The sequence below is a fragment of the Rutidosis leptorrhynchoides genome, chromosome 1 (genome assembly GCF_046630445.1).
Source record: "Rutidosis leptorrhynchoides isolate AG116_Rl617_1_P2 chromosome 1, CSIRO_AGI_Rlap_v1, whole genome shotgun sequence".
NCBI classification, from domain to species: domain Eukaryota; kingdom Viridiplantae; phylum Streptophyta; class Magnoliopsida; order Asterales; family Asteraceae; genus Rutidosis; species Rutidosis leptorrhynchoides.
In genome coordinates this window covers 51,626,488-51,649,357 of record NC_092333.1, presented here as the reverse complement: position 1 = coordinate 51,649,357, position 22,870 = coordinate 51,626,488, and the positions used below count along the sequence as shown (strand labels likewise).

Sequence of the window (22,870 nt, the reverse complement as noted above, 5' to 3'; positions counted from 1 at the left end):
AATTTTTTGCACTAAAAAAAAATTTCACTGGGGTCGGGTGACCCCATTTGCTCCATGTCATTTCCGCCCCTATATATATATATATATATATATATATATATATATATATATATATATATATATATATATATATAAAGAACGTAAAAGATCCGGTGAAGTACACAAACGATTACAATTGAAAGGTTTCGCTCTGACCATCCTACACATTGTTGAAAGAGAGCGAGCACATTGAAAATGATTGAAAATGAAAGATACAATACAATCGTACAACCATCAAACATAAATCTAAACACTACATAAAACCAGGTAATCTAACGCCGCAATTACCACAACTCAAAAGCCGCACATTGAAATGAACACCGGGCACTCCAGCAGCACCTAACCCGAGGCCTGCAAATCAAAATAATCCCTCGTACCCGAAAAACCCCATAACAACTCCTAAACCAGAGAACCGCAAGCTCGTCGAGTAAGATCAAATCCCCGTTCGAGCGGAGAAAAGGAACCCGAGAGAACTACTCCAAAATACATCAATTTTTTGAGGTCAACAAAGTCAACACACGTCGGCAACGACATCAAGTCCGCCCGAATAGACTCGACTACGGGAAATGTATGAACAATACAGCGGAACAGCAACCGAACAATGCAAATCACGAAGTCAAACCAATAGAGACCAGGCTATCATCGCCGAATTTTCTGAGGACATTTACAAACCCGCAGATTCCGATAGTTAAAACAACAACAGGCATTCGCCGGTGTCCGCCGGTAAAACCAACAACCACTAGCAAACACCAATCACCAGCAACCACCTCTAGCCGCCAGCAACCATTAGCATTCAACCATGGCAGCCAATAGTCACCTACGACCCAGGTTAGCCGCCGGCTGCCATCAAACCACCAGAATCTACAGCTTTCAACACAAATACACAACAATCACCAAACCCAAGGATCTAAGCCTACAACCACCAACCAAAATCCAACCTAAAAGGGTATAAAGTTCATGCCGGAACTCGTCGCCTACACCCACCCAGGAAAACGAAACTTCAATCAGGTACAATAGCCAAAGAAACGCGGGTCGTAACCAACCATAACCGAACAGATTCGAAGGGTCAAATCTAAACAACCCCAAACCGTAACCATCTTACAGATCCCGTGCGGAAACACACGAAATCGCCGCCTGTAAGCGGATCTCAGACCGGAGAAGAAGATCATACCTCAGATTGCCAAGAGAGGACGGTGGTGACTGAACTTATTTCGACAAAATGCATGAAAAACCGAACCACCGGCGAGATGCCGATGGTCGGTGATGGCAGTAGCAAGAACTCATAGATGCAAAACCGAAGGCGAAGATGAGCGAAGCGATCGGAAATAAGATGCCGGAAAGTAGAAGCTGGAGATAGATCTAGTTCAAAAAAGTAGAAAAAATACGGAGAGGTTTTTGGGTATGATGAGAGAGAAAAAGTTACTTAGTTGCAATATTCATATTATATACTATAATAGTTAATAACTAGTCCGGATCGGCCTGCGCGATGCAGCGGGGGCTTTCGGTCTGCATGTTCGTATTTAACGTAGCGTTGTGTATGTATAGAGGGGGAGACGGCCCATGTGTAAAGACCCGTTTTAGATGTTGATTTGGTTGACGTTTTTGAAAAAGTGTCCGTTTCGAACGCAGTTAATCTCGTTTTGTTCGTAAATTTATTTAGAGTTTAATGGTGGTGTCAATGGACAATAATTCGCGTCGAATAAGAAGATATAGGTCCTTAAAGATGACGGTGGAGTTTGTGAGTATTTATGAATTAAATATTGAATTTACACTTTAAGCCCCTGCATAATTTTAGGATTGGACAAAGTAGAGGGGGTTTAACTGAAAAATGCAAGTGAGAAAAGGGTGCGTGGAACAACAAAAAATTGGACTGGACGACACTCAAATCCATCCCATTTAGTATATGTATGTATGTATGTATATGTATATGTATATGTATATATATATATATTTATATATATATATACACACACACACACACCCACATATGTGGGAAATGATATTTTCACCATTCAAATTACTCCTTCCCCAAAAAATATGCATTATTGAGTTGTACAGTACAACTTATTAATGCATAGTTTGTGGTGGAATGAGTAATTCGGATGGTGGAAATATCAATTCCCTATGTATAATGGTAATTGGTTCGAGTTCTGATATTCACAAAAATTAAAATTGTCTTAGTTCAAACTCTACTATCAGTTTCAACCTATCTTAAGAGAAAGTGACGGATTTGAGAGTGTGCAACACGCATTTTTGTACATGGTCCATAATTCAAAGGGGCCTATAAGGCATGTATTTAATCAAATTTTTAGTATTTATTTAATTTATTCTTACATATATTTAAAAACTCTTGTATACAAAAGACTTATTTTTTATTAATTAAACAGAGTTCATATAAAAAATTGAAATCTACGGAACGAATCTGTTAAGTGATTAGGGAATTGAAAATGATTATAGGAAAAGAATTGAAAATGATCACGAGATACGGCTTAATAAAAATATAACTTTTCTCAAGTAGCATGAACATATAAAATCTATCTTATCCGTTTATTTATGTAATATGTTGATCGTTGAAGTTAAGAATATTGCATGACTGTGATGTTCATAAAGCATAGATATATATAGGGTTGTGTTTTGGCCAAATTAGACAGATTCGGTGGCATATTTCTGATATTTTTGAGAATTGAGTTTAAACATCAGTTGAACCTCTTATTTAGAATATGCCAGCATCAACACCAATATGCCTTTTTATTTCTTTTTACTATTTTATGTGTCACTTTCAACTTTCAATGTTATTATTTTTATTTTTCATTGTTATTGATTAATTTATATTCTTGCAAAGAACAAAATTATGGAGTATCATGGATGTCAATGTCAGTAACTATTTACGGAGTATTTAATTTCTTTAGAAACATAAACAAAAATGAAGGGACACTTACCTCACGTTTACTAATTTAAGTATTTTCTCGTGTAAACGAGCCGAGCCGACCCCGAGCTTGATAATGTTCGAGCTCGGCTCGTTAGTTTTTCAAAAAGCTCGAGTTCGAGCTCGGCTCGCATCGAGCTTCAAATTTTTAGCTCGAGCTCGGCTCGTGATACTTGTAGAAAGCTCGAGCTAGGCTCGTGATAAACTCGTTTATATAAAAAAATTAACTTGAATCGTTTAGCAAAGCTCGAGCTCGTTAAGAAATACTCGCGCTCGTTAAGTAAAACTTGAGCTCGTTAATTTATTTGAACAATCATATTTAAAGAAGATGTCATCATATTTCCCAAGTTTATTTAGGAATGTTATATCAATATCCTTTAATTTCAATACTTGAAAATATACAGTAACATACTTCGTAATTTATCATAACTATTGAAAAGTTATACAGTCTCATAGAAATACATATTTTAACATGGAAAACTCTAACGTAAACAAGACAAATAAGCCAGAAAAAATTAACACATATTCTATGCCTAAAACATCTCTAAAGAAGGAAAAAAAATATATGCATATTTGGATTGCAAGTTCAATAAGCCACAAAGTTTACAACTTCAATGGCACTTCATCTTCCTCATCACGGCTTTTTACAATTTCTTCTCCAAACCATGTAAGTTCACCAATATTTAAGTTATTTGGTACATTACTGGTGAAGCCCTTGATGAAGAAGCTTGCAATGGACTTCTTGGGTAGTTGGGTTCACTTCACTGCTATCTCTTTGGATGATTGTACCTGATACAAAAAGAAATACTGTAACCAGAGACAGAGTCAATAACAGAATAAATATACACATAAGATTTATCAACATAAGATTTATCAATAGATAATTATATAAATGATAATCGATAAAGGAATTGCATGCAAAAAAACAAATGCCCCCATGTTATCTTGTCTTGTGTATATTAAGAATTCCGGGATAATATCATTTACAAATAGAATCAACTACATTAGCAAAAGACAAGTTTACATCAATTAGAATCAACCGTATAAACGAAATCACCAACATCCATTTGGACGCTCAAGTCATATGTAGTTATGTACCAAAGATTAAAAAAAGAAACACCAACCCCACGGTTACTATCCCAATAACTCCTACAACTAATCAAATAAGAAGTCTCGTAGATCTAAAATAAAAATTCAAAACGGAACGGAAGTATTGTTAAAAATTCATAACATGCAGACTTGGAACTTTATAGAACATCTGAGAGATGTAAATATTAAAAATGAGAGGAACATGAAGGTGTAGTTTAAAAAAATATGAATGGAACATATCGGATACATTCTCATATATACAGAGTATATTAGAAAGTTAAAGAAAATTGAACCGTCATTTTGGGAAATAAACACACATTAAATTTGATTGGCTTTAGTTTTGGCATGCAAGAACTCAGTTTCCAAAGTACACGTCCTTTTAAAAAGGAGATGATTCTCACACACTATTTTTTGATCCTAACACACCCTTTTACCCTATTATTAGGGAAGAGTTCAAGTAAATTGGTGTGTGAGGATCAAAAAACAGTGTGTGAGAATCATCCCCCTTTTAAAAATTTAATTTAAATTTAACATTAGTATATATATATATATATATATATATATATATATATATATATATATATATATATATATATATATATCAAAGCTCGATAAGGCTCGCGAGCTTAAACGAGCTCGGCATCTAAAGCTCGAGCTCGAGCTCGTTTATCAAACGAGTCCTAACTTAGGCCCGAGCTCGGGCTCGAGCTCGTTTAGGCTCGGCTCGAATCGAGTTTTTAACGAGTCGAGCTCGAGTAGCTCACGAGTAGCTCGGCTCATTTACAGCCCTAATTTTCTCTCTTTTTAAAAGCTCACATTTAAATATTTATTCTTTGGGTGGCATGGATGGACCATGACCCTCCCAAAAGTTTATACTATTTGCAGAGGCGACTCTACCTTGAAGGAAGTGGGGTCCTATGACCCCACTAGTGGAAAAAAAATTTATACGATGTATACTTCAAATTGTATAGGACCCCACTAAATTTAAGTATAGGACCCCATATATTTTTAAAATTTGTATTTTTTTAGAGGTAAATAATCACTAAAGTACCCTTCAAATATAATTAGCCTTAAAAAAAAATTTAGGACCCCATTAGCATTTCATCCTAGAATCGCCACTGACTATTTGTGTAAATTTCTACTACACGGATATATAAAATTATATATTTTATGTGGTGACCCCTCTAAAATGATATTGAAACGATTTTGGCTCCTCCACTAATGTTGTTCAAGATCCGTCCATGTTTATTATAATATAATAATTATTATATTATTATATTATATTTTATATTATATTATATATATAATCACAAAATAAGCATTACCATCCATACCCAAGCACAAACATAAATGACGAGTAAAACGATGATGTTTAGTTGACCTCAACATTACGTAATCATTCACTTATTTTTTTCTTGCAAATATTATATCAGAGCATTCTCAATTATGATGCACTTCTTCAGATTAATACACTGTCATATTAGCGCCACATCATCATTTCATTCCCATTTTTCTTTCTAGCACTAACCCATCACATATCACTTTCAACTATTACACCTTCCCCAACCATTAAAAATTAATTAATTAAATCATAATACTAATTTCAAGCAAAATGTACAAATAAATAAAGCTAAACTGTCGTGATGCGTTATGCTTCAATTACACGAAATGGATGGCAAAATGGAATTGGCTAAGAGTTAACAACACACTCCAAATGGGTGTTTGATATTGACAAACGGATTGGCAATAGATTGACAAATGAAAGACACTCTCATTGAGAGTGCTCTTACATTACATTACATTACAATCTATACTAAAACTCAAACATAATATACAGCAAATGATGACATCATGTTGACGTCAACACTCACTTATTTTTTCCCTTTTATATGAAATATATATGACATATATCTATTATTTGTTGACATATAAACAAAAAACATTCTTGGCTCGGTGGTAGTAGAGGTGTTCACCGGTTCGATTTCGATTTATTCAATTCGGTTTTCTCGATTTTGAAACTTTTAAAATCAAAACTGAAAACCAAATCGGATCCATATTCAAATCAAAATCGAAGCCGAAAGCATACCGAAAATCGAATTAAAATTCGGGTATGTTTCAGTTAAAACCGAATTCAAACAAAATTCGATTTCAAAATAGATTTGTTACTTTCTCCCACTAGCAATAGCGATTCTAGGATCAGATTTTGTCGGGGTCCTATAAAATCTAAGTAGTATTTTGTAAATTGTTTTTTTAAAGAATGACTATTTACTTTCATAAAAATCACTAACTTTAAGAATATATGGGGTCTTATCTATAAATTTAGTGGTCTCCTATACAGTTTAGTAGTATTTTACTATATATATATATATATATATATATATATATATATATATATATATATATATATATATATATATATATATATATATATATATATTAGTGGGTTCAAATGACCCCATATGCTTGTGCTTACATTCGCCCCTGCCCATTAGATAAATAAACATTATAGTATTAACTTTGTACAATATCATACTAAAATTATATACACAATCGAACACATATACGATTTTACAAAATGTAATAAGCTTATATAATATTATCATACAATACATATTATATTAATAAAATTAATGAAATTATAAATATATTCAATAGAACATATACTTTTACTATTTAGTAATCAAGAGAAAACGAAACTATCTTTCTCTTACTCATATTATGTACTTTTAAAGTATAAAAATGTTGTAAAAAAAGTTGTAAATAGATTTAATTATTTAAACATTGTACACATATATATTGACTTGATCAAAAAAGTCAACTTAAAATGGTTAGTGTTTCAAAAATGTACTAGTGAAATGACCCGTGTAATTACGAGTTTGTTTAAACTAAACAGTTTAATGATATGTTTTAGTTATTAAATGAACGTAAATGCAGTGGCGGTACCAGGATTTTTTTCACCGGGGGCAAAAAAAAAAATTAAGACCGTAGGAATTTTTTTGGGCAAACTATGGAGGTTTTGGGATAAAAAATGAAGATTTTTAGGCAAATTATGGAGGTTTTGAGACAAAATTTGAAAGTTTTGGGGTAAAATTTGAAGATTTTTGGGCAAAATTTGAAGGTTTTGGGGCATAGGGCAAAAGAAAAATTCTACCGGGGGCAAAGTCAAAAAATCCAAAATTTTTACACTGAAAATTGCAAATCCACCGGGGGCGGCTGCCCCCGCTTGTCCCTTCATAAAATCGCCCCTACGTAAATGCTAAAGTTATTTAGTTTAATGACTCGTGAAACCACATAGTCCGACTAAGAAACTCGTCAGCTGTACATTTCATCAAACACCTAAAATGCATATTAAACAATCCACATCCAATCATAAGAGATAATATTTGTTGTCATTTTATTTTAAAAGTGTAAATTAAAAATATAAATATAAAATTGGTTTCCTTCTGCTTAACTTTTATACATTCTCGTACTCAATTCAAAATAATTAATTACAATAATTTAAAATTATTTAATTTTAATAATTAAAATAATTATTAATAAGATTTAATAATAATAATTAATTAATAAGATTTAATGTTAATTCAAAATTATTTAGATTAATGACATCAACTCCCATGCTTAGATTTTTTTTTCTTTTTGTTTTTGATTTTTTCTTAACAAATGAATTAACCTAATAATGACATCATCATTTTAGCAATATAATAGAAACTATAGATAGATAGATGTAGAGTAAAATAAATTAGGAAAATGTGAAACTAAAGATATAAATAGAATTATAAAATACGAGTATATACATAATAATTTGACTTGAAAATTTTATTTTAAAAAAATTGTCCGCAATCCAGTACTAATTGTCCTTGTGTCTTCAAAGAAAACACACAATTTGGGTTAATAGTACAAGCCTACTTGTCCGGCCCATTAGAAAAACGCATCTAACGACTCTTGTAATTCAGTTGCGGACCTTTTAAAGCCCGGATCTGGGTAACCTCCAGGCCCAGTTTTAGCATAAAATTTCCCAAGAAAACAATATGTTTGATCAGATATCTTTAAAAGATTATACTTTATACACCGTGATAAATTGCTTACAAGAATGCTAAAAAACATAACTTTATTTAATAGCATAACATATTTAATTTACTTTGTCGATCAATTCTTCTTTTATATGTATGATTATTGATTAGGTGTTAATTCTTAATCTATCTCAAGCAATTAACTCATCATCCATGCAATCCCTCAACTTCAGCTTTGCAAAGTCCATATCATCCGTCTGAATTACATCGCAACATTCGGTTTTTCCATCCTACAAACAACGAAATCAACCGAAACATAATAAAATATAAATTAAATAAATAAATAAAATATATATAATCTATATGTAAAACCGTACTCAAGTAACCTGTTTGGGTTTTGTCACAGGGGACACAACTTCAATCCTAAAGACCAAATCAGCAGAATGACTGCCACCTAATCCACAAGTCGGCATCCAACGTGGACCCTCTCGAACATAACTAGTTAACACTTCATTATCATTGATCCTTTTTATAGAATCGAAAGAAAACATGTGAGGCATTAAACATGAATTGTTTGTAAGTCGTCTCGTATTGAACATGTATAAAGGTGGCTCAAAATTAGGATGCCATGGCTTGAACGTCTCGAGTGGGATCTTTAAGAAGCTACGAGGGATAATTCGCTCGTAAATGTGAATAGAGTAGCCCCATGAGACTGAAAAGGACCAACTTAAGTGTCTATTGTAACATATGGTTTGTTGTAGTAAACGAGCTTGATCGACATTTGAGGCTTTCATTAGATGTTTTGTTGATTCGACACGATTCATTGTGGGAAAAAGTGGATCTATATTGTCGAAATGGTGAAGGGAAAGCAATGGAGCTTTTGGGTGAGAAGATAGCAACCCTGATATATCTCCATTAAGATCTATCTGCCATAAATTGAAAATAAGTTAGAAAATTAAATGCATTTGTAAATGTAAGAACATATTTATATGAAAATGATGGATATATATACATATATTTAAGGGTTAATATTTTAAGATTTTATTAAAGTTTACATCTCATTTTAATTGTACGTATTCATGTTTTTGTAGTAACTAGGTAAAAGGGTAGCTCTCACGTGTTACGAGAAATCATTTTCACTTTTTTAATAGCTTATAATTGCAATACACATACGTAAGATTTATATAAAACTTAATGTTTGTCAGTACTTACATTATGTTCACACGTGTCCATAAACGTTTGCTAAACAAAATATTAATTTTTTTTAGTAATGAGGAACTCCACTATGAAGGAACACAATGGCTCTCTCAGCTCATAGCAGGTAAACTTCGGACATCGAGAACCCAGATGTCACCTCGATGTCTAATAAAGCACATTCCACTAAATCGCTAATTACATTCAAGAGAATGCCTTAAACCTTTTACGGCGTCAAGGATAGAACTTAAGACCTCCAGCTTCACAAGAAGTTATGATGACCATTTGAGAATACTTTCTAAATTATTTAATATGACTAATAGAATCAGGGGCGAAGCCAATAAGGTATCAAAGGTCAAACTCCCCTAAATGCAATTGTGTAAGTAGTATCTAATTGAGTTTTAGTGGAGAAGAAGACTTTTTTTTAACTTCTTTTACTTTAATCCTTTAACTATTATTCTATATTCTATATTTTATTATAGCCCCCACAAGTTAAGAATTTGCAAATGGAGGATGATTCTCACACACACTTTTTTTATCCTCACACACCAATTGAGTATTATTAGAAGAGTAAAAGGTTAAAATAGGTGTGTGAGGATCAAAAAAGTGTGTGTGAGAATCATCCCCCTTTGCAAATAGATCTCTAATCTAAGATATACTATAAATAATTCTACTCCGTAACTTCTTAGAAATTTTTTAAAATAACATTTATTTGTTATAATGTCTCAAAATCATTCGACAAAGTTTAAATAAAAGGATTAGATGAAGAACAACAAATTCTTATTGGCAACATTACATTTATTATATTAACCTAAACTATATCATGAATTAGCAATATAATAATTATTAATTATTATTATTATTAATAATTAACTTAGAACCATTTTAATATTTATAATTTTGTAGCTTTTACCAACGGATCTTCGGTCCAACGGTACCGCGGTTACACTTGTGTACTCGCAGGGCTAGAGGTCTCGGGTTCGAACCTCGTCACCCGCTCTAGGAATTGAAATATATTCCTTGAAGGTGGCCCAAAGGGAAGGTTTTACCGACCCGCTCCTGGACTAAGGTCCGGCACGCCTGCCCCTCGGGATGGTTTAAGGGTCGGATCCTCAGAGTGTGGTTCGGGTTTCCTGCCCGAAAGCGCGCGTGTGTGTGCAAATGATGAGTGTCGTTGAAATAAATGATACGCTGATGCAAGCTTGCCTTTCAAAAAAAAAAAAAAAAATTTGTAGCTTTTATGTTTTTGTTACATAATGTAATAAATAAAACCCCTCGACTATAATTTGTGGCTCCGCCCGCCCCTTAATAGAAGTTATATATTTAAATAAATAAATATGTGTTGTAGTTATATGGAAGTAGTCACATGGTTATCATGGTCATTAGTTCTTTAGCTAGTCACATGATAATCAAGAAATCAGTAAAGATCATGTGATACGGAGTATTATTTTTATCTTAAAAAATATAATGATATTTAATTTCAATGTTAGTCTTAAAAGCAATAATAAATTTATAAATTTAGTTCACAATAAAATAAAGTGATTAATATTATTTATAATCATTTTTAGGTGATACACGTTTAAACATCTAATCTAATATAATATAATATTTAATTATAATAAATATGATAGTTGACTCTTTGGAGATCGAAACTTTCAGTGTCAATTTTACTTTTTGTTAGTATTCTTTTTTAATTAGAAAAATAAAGGTTGTTATGCTTAAAAAAAAAAACTTTTGATACATAGAAATCAAAAACTGACTAGTATTAATAAGTACATAAATGATATTATTTGTGATCAAAACACGATATTTTCTAGCAAGTATTTTACAAATAATTAAATATAAAAAATAACAATAATATGTGACATTTTAGTTACCAAATGATAAATAAATAAATAAAACAGAACTATGACAGTTCTGACTTAAACAAAACAAAAAATGCTTATATGATGAATGATACCTGATGAAGACCTTGATGAGTAGTCATTGAAACTCCAAAATCATTAACACAAGTCATCAAAATATGATCCGCACTTGTCAAATACGGATACCTTCTAAAACAATTTTCTATATTTTTTTGCACCACTTTTACCAATGGGTAACTCATAATAAGCCCTGCTCCACCAAATCCCATATCAGTTGAGTACCAATGGTTTGACATTATAAATTCAGAATGACCACCAATATATATATACTTAGTATGATCATATTTGGACAAAACATCAACTAAATTATCAACAAAAAACAACGAGTCATCATCTCCCATAATATACCATCTTACATCTTCTTGTTCTTCCCTAAAAACCTCGATAATCGCATGCACCATTCTAACCATTATTGGCGCAGCATGTTTTGTTTCATTTAGTAACTTTGAAAGATCATCAGAAACACGAAAAGGTGGTGAGTTTTGTGACCATGGTAAGAGATCGTTAGTAGGGTTCGTGTCTAGGTAAAGATAGCCACGAGTAACGTTTGGGCGCCACCATGACTCTATGTAACCTTTTCGATAATACCATGCCTCTGTGGACCCTACAATCCCGAATACTAGATGAGATATGTTCGTAGATTGGCGAGTTGTGAGATGAACGATATTGTTTTGGGGAAGATTATTGGGTTGGTTTGTGAACAAGTGAAGCACGAGGAGCAAAATGATAGATATTGTAAATCCAAGTCTTATGCAAAATGTGTTTGATGGTGGTTTGCAAATAAAAGAAACCATTGCTAATAAATGGTAAAATGGGCGCTTGAAATATTTGGTAAATGAAAACTATATATGAGATGTTTTTTAAAAAAAAGTTTAAAGCTACAAATAGCTCACATATTTTTACTCTTGTTTCATTGTAGACTATATATATAACTCAAAAAATACTATCATAAATCATAAACTTTTAAATCGTGTATCAATGTAAATAAAACATTCAAAAAATACTATTATTGTAGGTCATAAAGTTTCAAAACGTGTATCTATGTAAATAAAACGTTACCGTTATCGGATGAACCGTTTAAAATAATTGTGGCATTTTCATTTTCTTTAAATATGACATAAATTTTAACTGAAAGTTTATGACCTACAAATAAGTCATATATATTCAGTTTTATTCTGGTGTAAGTTATATACTTCAAAAATAATACTATTCTAGATAATAAACTTTCAAAATGAGTATTAATAGGTTCAACGTAAAAAAAGTTAAATAATAACGTTTACTGGTCCAACAGTTAATCGGTCACATTTTGTTTACATTAACACACATTTTGAAATTATATTACTTATAATGGTATTTTTTTTTTAAGTGTATAATTTACTTCAAAAATAAAACTAAAAGTATATGACTTATTTTTATTTGTATATCATAACTTTCAGTTAATATCCGTGTCGTCTTTAAAGAAATTTACAAAATGCAACATAAGTATTTTAAATGGTCCAACTGGTAACTGATAAAGTTTTATTTACATAAATATACGATTTGAAAGTTTATGATCTAAAATGGTATTTTTTGGAGTATATAGCCTAAAATGAAACAAAAGCAGAAGTTCATAGCCTATTTGTAAATTTAACTCAAAAAAATACACAACTTTCAATGAGGATTGAACTTGAATCTTCTTTGAAGATTCACATCAACGAACCACTAGGTCATCTCTTGAGTTTGAAACAGTTCGTTGACAATTAGGGTGATGTTTTTAAGTAGGCTTTGATAAATATTTCAAGATAAGAAGTCAAGATATCATTACAAGAGGTATATTTTGAAGTCTGACGTATGGATCGAAATAGATCACGGAGATAACCGGTTTAATGGAGTACTGTACAATGCATTACAATTTTTTACCTTATCACTTTATCAGTTTAACTATTTTAAAGTAAATTTGATCAACGGTTTAATGGAGTACTGTACAATGTATTACAATTTTTTACCTTATCACTTTATCAGTTTAACTATTTTAAAGTAAATTTGATCAAACTTGTGTAAACTTAAAAAAATTAAAATTTGCGAAGTGTGAATTAGTCCACCGGACATATTTAATTATTAATTTATTAATTAATAGTTATGGTAAAATACTAAAATACGGAGTATATGTATGTACTTTTACAAACATGTAAAGCCAAAGATATTACCCCTATATACTAATATGCATGGAAGAAATTGTAGTTTCAGTTTACCCCTACATACTAATATGCATGGAAGAAATTGTAGTTTCAGTTTTATCCGAATGTCGTTTTGAGTTTGCGTTCACACTACACCCGACCCCTCAAATTCGGGTTCATATACACAACAACCCCCAAACTTTCTACTTTTTCAGGGGTAAAAAGGGTAAATATATAATTTTAAAAAAAACAAAAGAAAATGATTCCACCCGTATTTTTAACGGGCCCTATCTTCTCGCTCGGTCCGAGTTAAATTTTTCCGAGACCACCTTTCAACTCGAAAAATCAGACGGACACAACGGGACTAACTATGCGCGAAACGGACATCGTTAAAAAAACACTAAATAACAGGCCCTATATTCTCGCTCGGTGCGAGCTAAATTTTTCCGAGACCACCGTTCAACTCAATATTATTTTACGAACACAACGCGACTAACTATACGCGAAACGGACATCGTCAAAAAAACTCTAAATATTTCGAGCTATATTTCATACATATACGTACATGTCCAACAAACAACCCAACCTACTAGATATATTAGGTACCAAACAACGTATATACAAATATGACCGCGCGTTGAATACAACCGCAGCAACGCGCGGTCGAATTTTTTCTAGTTCTAAAAATAAATATAACTATATATTTTGAAAAAATTTGGATTTGTGATTATTACTTGTAAAGACCCGTCCTAATCCATAAGAGCGAATACAATAACACATGAATACATTGCGAGATATTTGACCTCTATATGATACATTTTACAAACATTGCATTCGTTTTAAAAGACAAACTTTCATTACATCGAAAGTTGACAGGTATGCATACCCTTTCATAATATTCAACATATAAATGACCTGAACTGTCATTTACTTAATAATAATCTCTATTGAACTCAACGACTTGAATGCAACGTCTTTTGAAATATGCCATGAATGACTCCAAGTAATATCTTTAAAATGAGCAAATGCATAGCGGAAGATTTCCTTAATACCTGAGAATAAACATGCTTTAAAGTGTCAACCAAAAGGTTGGTGAGTTCATTAGTTTATCATAATCGATCATTTCCATAATTTTAATAGACCACAAGATTTTCATTTCCATTTCTCATAAATATATGTCCCATACATAGAGACAAAAATCATTCATATAGATTGAACACCTGGTAATCGACCTTAACAAGATGCATATAGAATATTTCCATCATTCCGGGACAACTTCGGACATGATAAATTCGCCATCATTCCGGGACAACTTCGGACATGATAAATTCGCCATCATTCCGGGACAACTTCGAACATGATAAAAATGGCGTATTCGATTTCGATAATTCAACCATATAATGTAGTTTCGATTACTTGTGTCTATTTCGTAAAACAGTTATAAAAACAGCGCATGTATTCCCAGTCCCAAAAATATATATTGCAAAAGCATTTAAAAAGGGAGTAATGAAACTCACAATATTGTATTTCGTAGTAATTAAGCATATGATGGCATTGAACAAGTGCAAAGTTGGCATCGGATTCACGAACCTATATCATTTGTATATTTATTAATATACATAATTGTAATCGAACAAATATATATATAAATTTATTTGTTATATCCTTTTTATATTAATAGTATATATATGTTTCATATATTCATTTTGTATATAAAGATATTAATTTTTGTTATGTTACATGTATTAAATATAACCTTATATATATATATATATATATATATATATATATATATATATATATATATATATATATATATATATATATTATTCGTTTGTCAAAACTAGTAATAATAGTAATATTATCATAATCTTAGTAATGACAAAATTAATAACAATGTTAATACTTAATATTACTAGTAAAGGTAATAATGTTAATAATAACTCTATTAATGATAATAATAGTGATATTAATAATAATACTTGTGAAAATATTAATTTTACTATTAACGATAGTTATAATACTGATTTTAGTAATTACATAATAATAATAATACATGTGATAATACAAATATTAATACTTATGTTAATATTAATAGTTCTATTATTTACAGAAAGATACTAATACTAATATTTACGAAGATGATAATACTTTGTATTATTTCTATAATGATAATAATAATAAATATAATACTTATAATTATAATTATGATAATAATAATAATAATAACAATTTTGATACTTATAATAATTATTATGATACTAATAATAACAATAATGATAATAATTCATAATAATAATCAATAATAATAGTGATCATAATAATAAATGGTAAGTAATTTTAATACTAATAATAACAATAACAACAACAACAACAACAACAATAATAATAATAATAATAATAATAATAATAATAATAATAATAATAATAATAATAATAATAATAATAATAACAACAACAACAACAACAATTTTAACAATAATAATTAATACTAGCAATAACAATAACAATAACAATCATAATAATAATAATAATAATAATAATAATAATAATAATAATAATAATAATAATAATAATAATAATAATAATAATAATAATAATAATAATAATAACAATTTTTGGTTTAGGAAACTACCTCCCTTAGAGCTTTCTTAAAAAAAAAATGCCCCGAGCCGGGCTCGAACCCGAGACCTTTCGCTCACCAACAACACTCTCTAACCATTCCAGCCGTTGTGTTTTTCTGATATAATCTTAATTCCAAATATATATAATCCTTATTATTTATCTTCCTTTTTCTTCTTTGATTCAATCGACAGAACCCAAAACCCAAAAGCTTATCAATTCAAAAAATTTTTTGACATGAAATTGATTTATAACTAATCTGAGTTGGATACATTTGTTAATTCAAACAATCAAAATAAAAAAAAATCTAAAAAGAACTGCTGTATCAGTTCACGAACTCAGCAAGAACCACAAACTTGATTGTGATTTCTAAAACGTTTTGGAAAATCTTTTCAACACAAAATAGGTTCTAATTCCCTCCTGGAAACTTTCTGAATTGCCAATTAAAACAAAATTATCAAAACGAGTATGAATTTCAAGAAGAACAAAAATTTTGACTTTTAAATTTCAATCTTTTACTCCAAAATTCAGGATCGATATAACGATTTGGGAGTTGAAACTTTGCAAACAGATTCACTACATGATTCCTAACAAAACAGGATTACTAGATTTTGAAATAAATTTGAAATCAAGTTTTTGTGAAAATAACCCACGAACAGAGGCACGTTCATTGTTCTTGAGTTTTTGGTTTTTTTTTTATTTTTCGAATTACAGTAGTGTGTATATATAATGTGAGGAAGTACGTGATTTAATAGTTATTCTGATCATAATTGATTCGTAATATGAATGGACATAGACCTTTAACTGATTGAAGACAATATAATTCGATCACAAATAAAAAAAATAAAAAAATAAAAATTACAAGTTGATTATAATGGGTAACCGAATTTGTTTGCTTATGGACTAAAAGAATCTGTTCGTACCAATTATCTAATAGAAACAAACAATTATACTATTTGATTGAGATTAAAGAAGATCGTACTAGATTTCTTGATTTATAATTAAATTAATATTAATAATTAATATATATATACAATTAACAATAATAATAATAATAATAATAATAATAATAATAATAATAATAATAATAATAATAATAATAATAATAAAAATTATAAATAACAATGATACTAAAATCATAAAAATTGATAATAATAATAATAATATTATTAAGGATAACATTAATAATTTGTATTGTTTCTAATAATAGTAATAATTATTATAATACTCATGATAATAATAATTTATAATGATAATAATAATTCTTAATGAAAATGGTAATAATAATATTTAATAATATCACTAATTATAATAACTAACATTATAATTTCACTATTAGTTATAATAATAATTATATTAACAATGTTAACAATAATATTACTAATAATGATACTATAACAAATATGTGTATCAAATTTCATATTATAATCTTTATTAATATTTATAGTACTTGTATTAATATTAATAATAATAATAATGAATGTAATAATAATATAACAACTTAAATGTATCAAATTTTATATCTATATAATAATATTCATAATACTGATATTAGTATTAATATTAATATTTATTTAATATTGAATGTAATAATAACAATATTAATATAATAATTATATTTTAACTTGTAATTACATATTATTAGTTTTGTAACATTTCATATTTATATAATATGCATTATATATTTAATATTTATATATTTTAACAATATACATATAGTAATAGTTATGTATCGAAATCATATATATATATATTCAAACTACTATATATATGATTATGTTTTAAATATTAAGTTTTATTGTATATCATAAATTATCTTACGTCTTTAATTCCGGAAACTAAATCGTATAATATTTTATTAATGTATTTCAAGTTATCATGTTATCATATATATATATATATATATATATATATATATATATATATATATATATATATATATATATATATATATATTTATATATCTACACATATATTCATATACATATATTTATTTATAAATGATTGTTCGTGAATCGTTGGAAGCAGTCAAGGGTTCATGTAACCATTTCAAAAATTTTGAGACTAAACTCTACAGACTTTGCTTATCGTGTCAGAATCATATAAATATTAAGTTTAAATTTGATAGAAAATTTCCGGGTCATCACAGTACCTACCCGTTAAAGAAATTTCGTCCCGAAATTTGATTAGGATGGTCATGGCTGATAATAAAAATGTCTTCATGACAAATATGTGTTAATAACATAGAATTTTATTACCATAGAGTAATATGGATAAAATGATTCGATTACTCGAAGCGTATTAGTGAAGCTGTCACAAAAGATTGAGATAGAGATTTAACTTTTGACGTAGTCATGGTGGATTTCCGGAATTCAGGGAAATTAAAGAAAATCTTCGAAATCTAAAAGATTTGATTCTTCAGCGAATAAGAAATTAAGATCTCTATAATTAAATACGGTGATCTGCCTCGATTACTCTATCTGATATTTCCATTATAAATTAAACTTTTTTCGTTCCATTATTTTCATCATTCCTATGCTTTCTTTCTTAGTTCATACATCCAAAAGATTGTGAAAATACTTAATCCCGTTCTAATCCTTGATATTTTCCTAATTATCATTTCTGTCATCCTTCTTTTCAATCTTTCACCAGAAAAATCTGTTTACTTCTAATATTACCTAGGGGTGATACTATTCTTAATTCTACCGTGTCTTTATATTTCTAATCGTATTAATATCCACGGTTTGTAACCTCCGTGTTGTTATTGGACTTTATATTTTCTCTTATATTTTGGAGCTCTTTGCCTTTTTATTCTCTTCTAGACCTCTAGTAAAGCGGGTAATGGTCCGGAATTCGTAAGCATGGAGTTTCGAATGAACTTAATGTTCTAAACAAGAAAGAATATATTAGCACGATTTGATTTGTCAAATTACCAGAATCACTGAGAATAGAACTATCAAGAATATACTTTCTTGATATGTTCAGAAGTTAAGTAGAATGAAAGAGTTATGTAATATGGCACTAACGTTGTGCGAGGTGTATGCAAAATAGTTATATTTTTATTACGAAATACTATTGATGTTAAAGCGAAGGGGTATAAAATACTATTAATTTTTACAAGGAAATACTGTTAAATACGATACAATTTTACACAAGTGATTTATTTATTTATAGAATGGATATACCTAAACCTTGCTACAACACTTATAGGCAGTGTACCTAATCGTACAGTAGTGTAATTTTTAGTAAGTCCAGTTCGTTCCACAGAGATCTTTAGCCAAGCTTAACGCTATATTTTTTAACTTATAATTGTAAAAATACAAAAATATATATAAGTAGTATTATTATTATAAAAGGGGGTTTTTACCGTTTAATGACCGGTTTGTCGATTTTAAAACTTTAGTCGCAGTTAAAACCTAAAGTAAAATATTAAATATATAAAAGACTTAATTTAAAGCGTAAAGTAAATAACGATAATGAAATTGCGATAAATAAAAGTGCGATAAAATAAAATTGCTATAATTAAAGATAACGGTAATTAAAAGTGCAATTAAATAAAATGACAGTAAATAAAAGTGCGATAATTAAAAGTGCAATTAAATATGAAATAATGAAATTATGTTTATTTAAACTTCCGTAATCATGATGTTCGACGTGTTGTTTTTAGTTTATTCCCATGGGTTAATTGTCCTTTGTCCTGGATTATTTGATATGTCCATACGGATTTGTCCATAATAGTCCATCAGTCATAATCATAAAGTGCGGAAGTCTTCGTCAAATTATTCTTATTCCCGAAGTCAAATATTCCAACTAATTGGGGATTCGAATTGTAACAAGGTCTTAATACTTTGTTTAATGAATACACCAGGTTATCGACTGCGTGTAAACCAAGGTTTTACTACTTTGTTAACAATTACACGAATTACCCTTGAATTTAATCCACCCCTGTTTCAACAAGTCTATTAACTATTAATCCAGTTCCGTGTCCGGTAAAATGAACAATTATTGGTATTTATAGATATCCCGCCCACCGTGCCCAGTCAAGCGTATGTGGTTATATATAAATACGTCAAATTATAAGTCTATATATTAAATCAATGAGGTATCATTTAGTTAATATAAAACTCATTAATAGCCCATAGTCTAATTTCCACAATTGTCGTTCTTTTATCCAAACCCCAATTATGGTACAAAGCCCAATTACCCAATTTTAATATTTAGCCCAGCATCATGATTACTTCGTCTTAAATAAGCATAATAATAACTTAGCTACGAGACATTAATTTAAAAAGGTTGAACATAACTTACAATGATTAATAATCGCATAGCTTTACACGGACAGAATTTCGACTTACACCCTTACAACATTCGCTAACATACCCTTATTATTAGAATTAAAATTAAAATTAAAATTATAATATATATATATATATATATATATATATATATATATATATATATATATATATATATATATATATATATATATATATATATATATATATATATATATATATATATCGTTGAGTGATGAATGAGAAAAAGATATATATATATCATCAATCCTAGGCAATGGATAATGATTTTTGATCGTCACTTTATTCAACTCCCTATAGTCGATGCACATCCGCATACTACCATCCTTCTTTTTCACGAATAAAACCGGAGCGCCCCATGGCGAAGCACTCGGTCAGATAAAACCCTTTTCAAGTAGCTCTTGGGTTTGATTTAACAACTCTTGCATTTCCGTCGGCGCTAAACGATAAGGAGTTTTAGCAATGGGGGTAGCTCCCGGAACCAACTCAATGAGAAATTCTACTTGTCTTTCCGCCGGAATACCCGGTAACTCATCCGAAAAAACGTCTTCGAATTCACTAACCACCGGAATTTCACGAATGGGTGGTGGCTCATCACGAGTATCAACAACATGGGCAAGAAAAGCCATGCCACCACTAACAAGAAAACGACGTGCCTTGTGCAAAAGAACATATCGGCACAAGTCTTCTTCGCTTATCGCCGTGAATAATTAACTCTCCCCCACTAGGGGTCTTCGCATGAATAAACTTCTCATGGCATGCAATATCGGCTCTATTATGATCGAGCCAATCCATGCCCACAACAATATCAAAGTCGCCCAAGGTCATAGGGATAAGATCAATTTTAAAGTTTTCGGCACCAAAAACAACACCACAATTTTTACACACATCAACCACTAGCACCATCTTGCTGTCTTCTATTTCGACTTCTACCGGACGACTTAACTTAGCTAACGGTCTATCAAGTTTAGGCACAAATTTTGGAGACACAAACGACAAATTTGCAACGCTATCAAAAAGAATTCTTGCCGGATTGAAATTAACCAAGAAAGTACCTGAGACAACTTCGTTGGATTGCTTGGCTTCGTCTTTAGTCATCAAATAGTTTCGCCCTCGAGCCGTACCCGCCGCCTTCTCTAGCCTTTTAACATTATCGTTATTCAAATCGGGACACTCTGACTTTCGGTGTCCTTCTTTGTTGCAATTAAAACAAGTGAGCTTGTTTGTTGAATTTGGCTTCGGACAATCTCGAGCCATATGTCCACGTACCCCACAATTGTAGCAAGTAGGGACAAAGTTCCCAAAACCACCGGTAGTGCCCTTCTTCACACTATTGACACTTTCGGAACCCTTTTTGTTCTTGTTCTTTTTATTTGAAAAATTCGAATAACTCGAACCTTCAAACTTTCTTTTTGAAAAAGTGAAATTGCCTTTTCTTGGAACCTTCGGCTCAAAACCCCGAGCCAACTCGAATAGCTCTTCAAAAGTCTTAGCCATTCCCTGACTAATCTTACCCTTGAACTCGTCGTTCAAGGTACGGTAGAAATCTTTCATTAGCTTGTGATCGTCACCAACATATTCCGGGCAAAAACGAGTCTTTGCCAAAAAGGTAGACTTGAGAGTAACCAAGTCCATTGAACCTTGTTGCAAATGATGAAACTCATCCCGGATTCTATCAAGGTCGGAAGAAGTTCGGTATTCTTGGAAGAATTCCTTCTTAAACTCCTCCCATGTCAAGCTCATGCATTGCTCTTCACCATATAAATTGATTTTATCGTCCCACCACAACTTGCCTTCTTCACGCAACATGCTAGACCCATACCTCGTCTTCTTCTCGGGAGGACACTCCGCGGTACAGAACCCCCCTCGATATCGGAAATCCAACAAGTGCTTTTCAATGGATCCCTCACCCCATTAAACATCGGAGGTTGAGTATCCTTGAAATTTTTGTAGTGGAAGTCCCGTCTTCCTTCACCTCCTTCACCACGAGGATAAATGTTTCTAGCTTCAAGAGCCTCATCGACAGTGGCCTTCATTCGTTCATTAATTAAATCAGTTATTTGCTCGTCAACCGATTCCTTGAAAACCTTTCTCACGCTAACAAGAAAATCCTCCTTGTAGTTTTTCAAGATGGCCTCAACTTTGGCCGTGAAATCGGGGTCCTCGCTTGTACCACCGATATCATTATCGTGTCCGTTTCTCGTCTTCATTCTATAAAACAGAAAGGGTTAAACCATGAACGAAAGGCATAACTCGTAAGTATATACATGCGTACCACACTACCCCATCTTGCTCAACAATCGTCGTACCTTACTTGTTTGACACGATTTGCACCCGTAACAACGGTAGCTAATCGTTGTTACGCGAGCACGTCGCATTAACTCGCTAGTACAACGTCCGTCTTGCTTGATGATTGATAAACACAACACAAAACAATTAGCACAAGGTTAGTTCACATAAACCAAAGCACTAACAAATTCCGATTAGACCCAAAGTCCTACAAGTCCCGCATAAAGCACTCACACAATAAAGTCTAAGTCTAGGCACCTATCTCGAGTCGCCTAAATCCCTTAGACCATGCACTGATACCACT

The 22,870-nt window shown here is 30.9% G+C and overlaps 1 protein-coding gene across 1 annotated transcript; it reads right to left on the bottom strand.

Annotated features, from left to right (window-relative positions):
• Nucleotides 1–8,255: 8,255 nt before the first annotated feature.
• On the bottom strand, nucleotides 8,256–11,977 carry LOC139867889 (uncharacterized). Its single transcript, XM_071856258.1, has 3 exons — nucleotides 11,219–11,977; nucleotides 8,451–8,990; nucleotides 8,256–8,354 (listed from the first exon to the last, which is right to left on the bottom strand). Exons 1-3 carry the CDS (start codon nucleotides 11,975–11,977, stop codon nucleotides 8,256–8,258), a joined length of 1,398 nt encoding a protein of 465 aa, XP_071712359.1.
• Nucleotides 11,978–22,870: the final 10,893 nt, after the last annotated feature.

What these genes read in the sequence shown, in the direction of transcription:
- LOC139867889 (XM_071856258.1), bottom strand. Translation starts at nt 11,977, where the DNA reads ATGGTTTCTTTTATTTGCAAACCACCATCAAACACATTTTGCATAAGA. An exon ending in CTCATCAAGGTCTTCATCAG is followed by an intron (nt 8,991 to 11,218) that starts GTATCATTCATC and finishes AATTTATGGCAG; the next exon opens with ATAGATCTTAATGGAGATAT. An exon ending in CTGTGACAAAACCCAAACAG is followed by an intron (nt 8,355 to 8,450) that starts GTTACTTGAGTA and finishes CGTTGTTTGTAG; the next exon opens with GATGGAAAAACCGAATGTTG.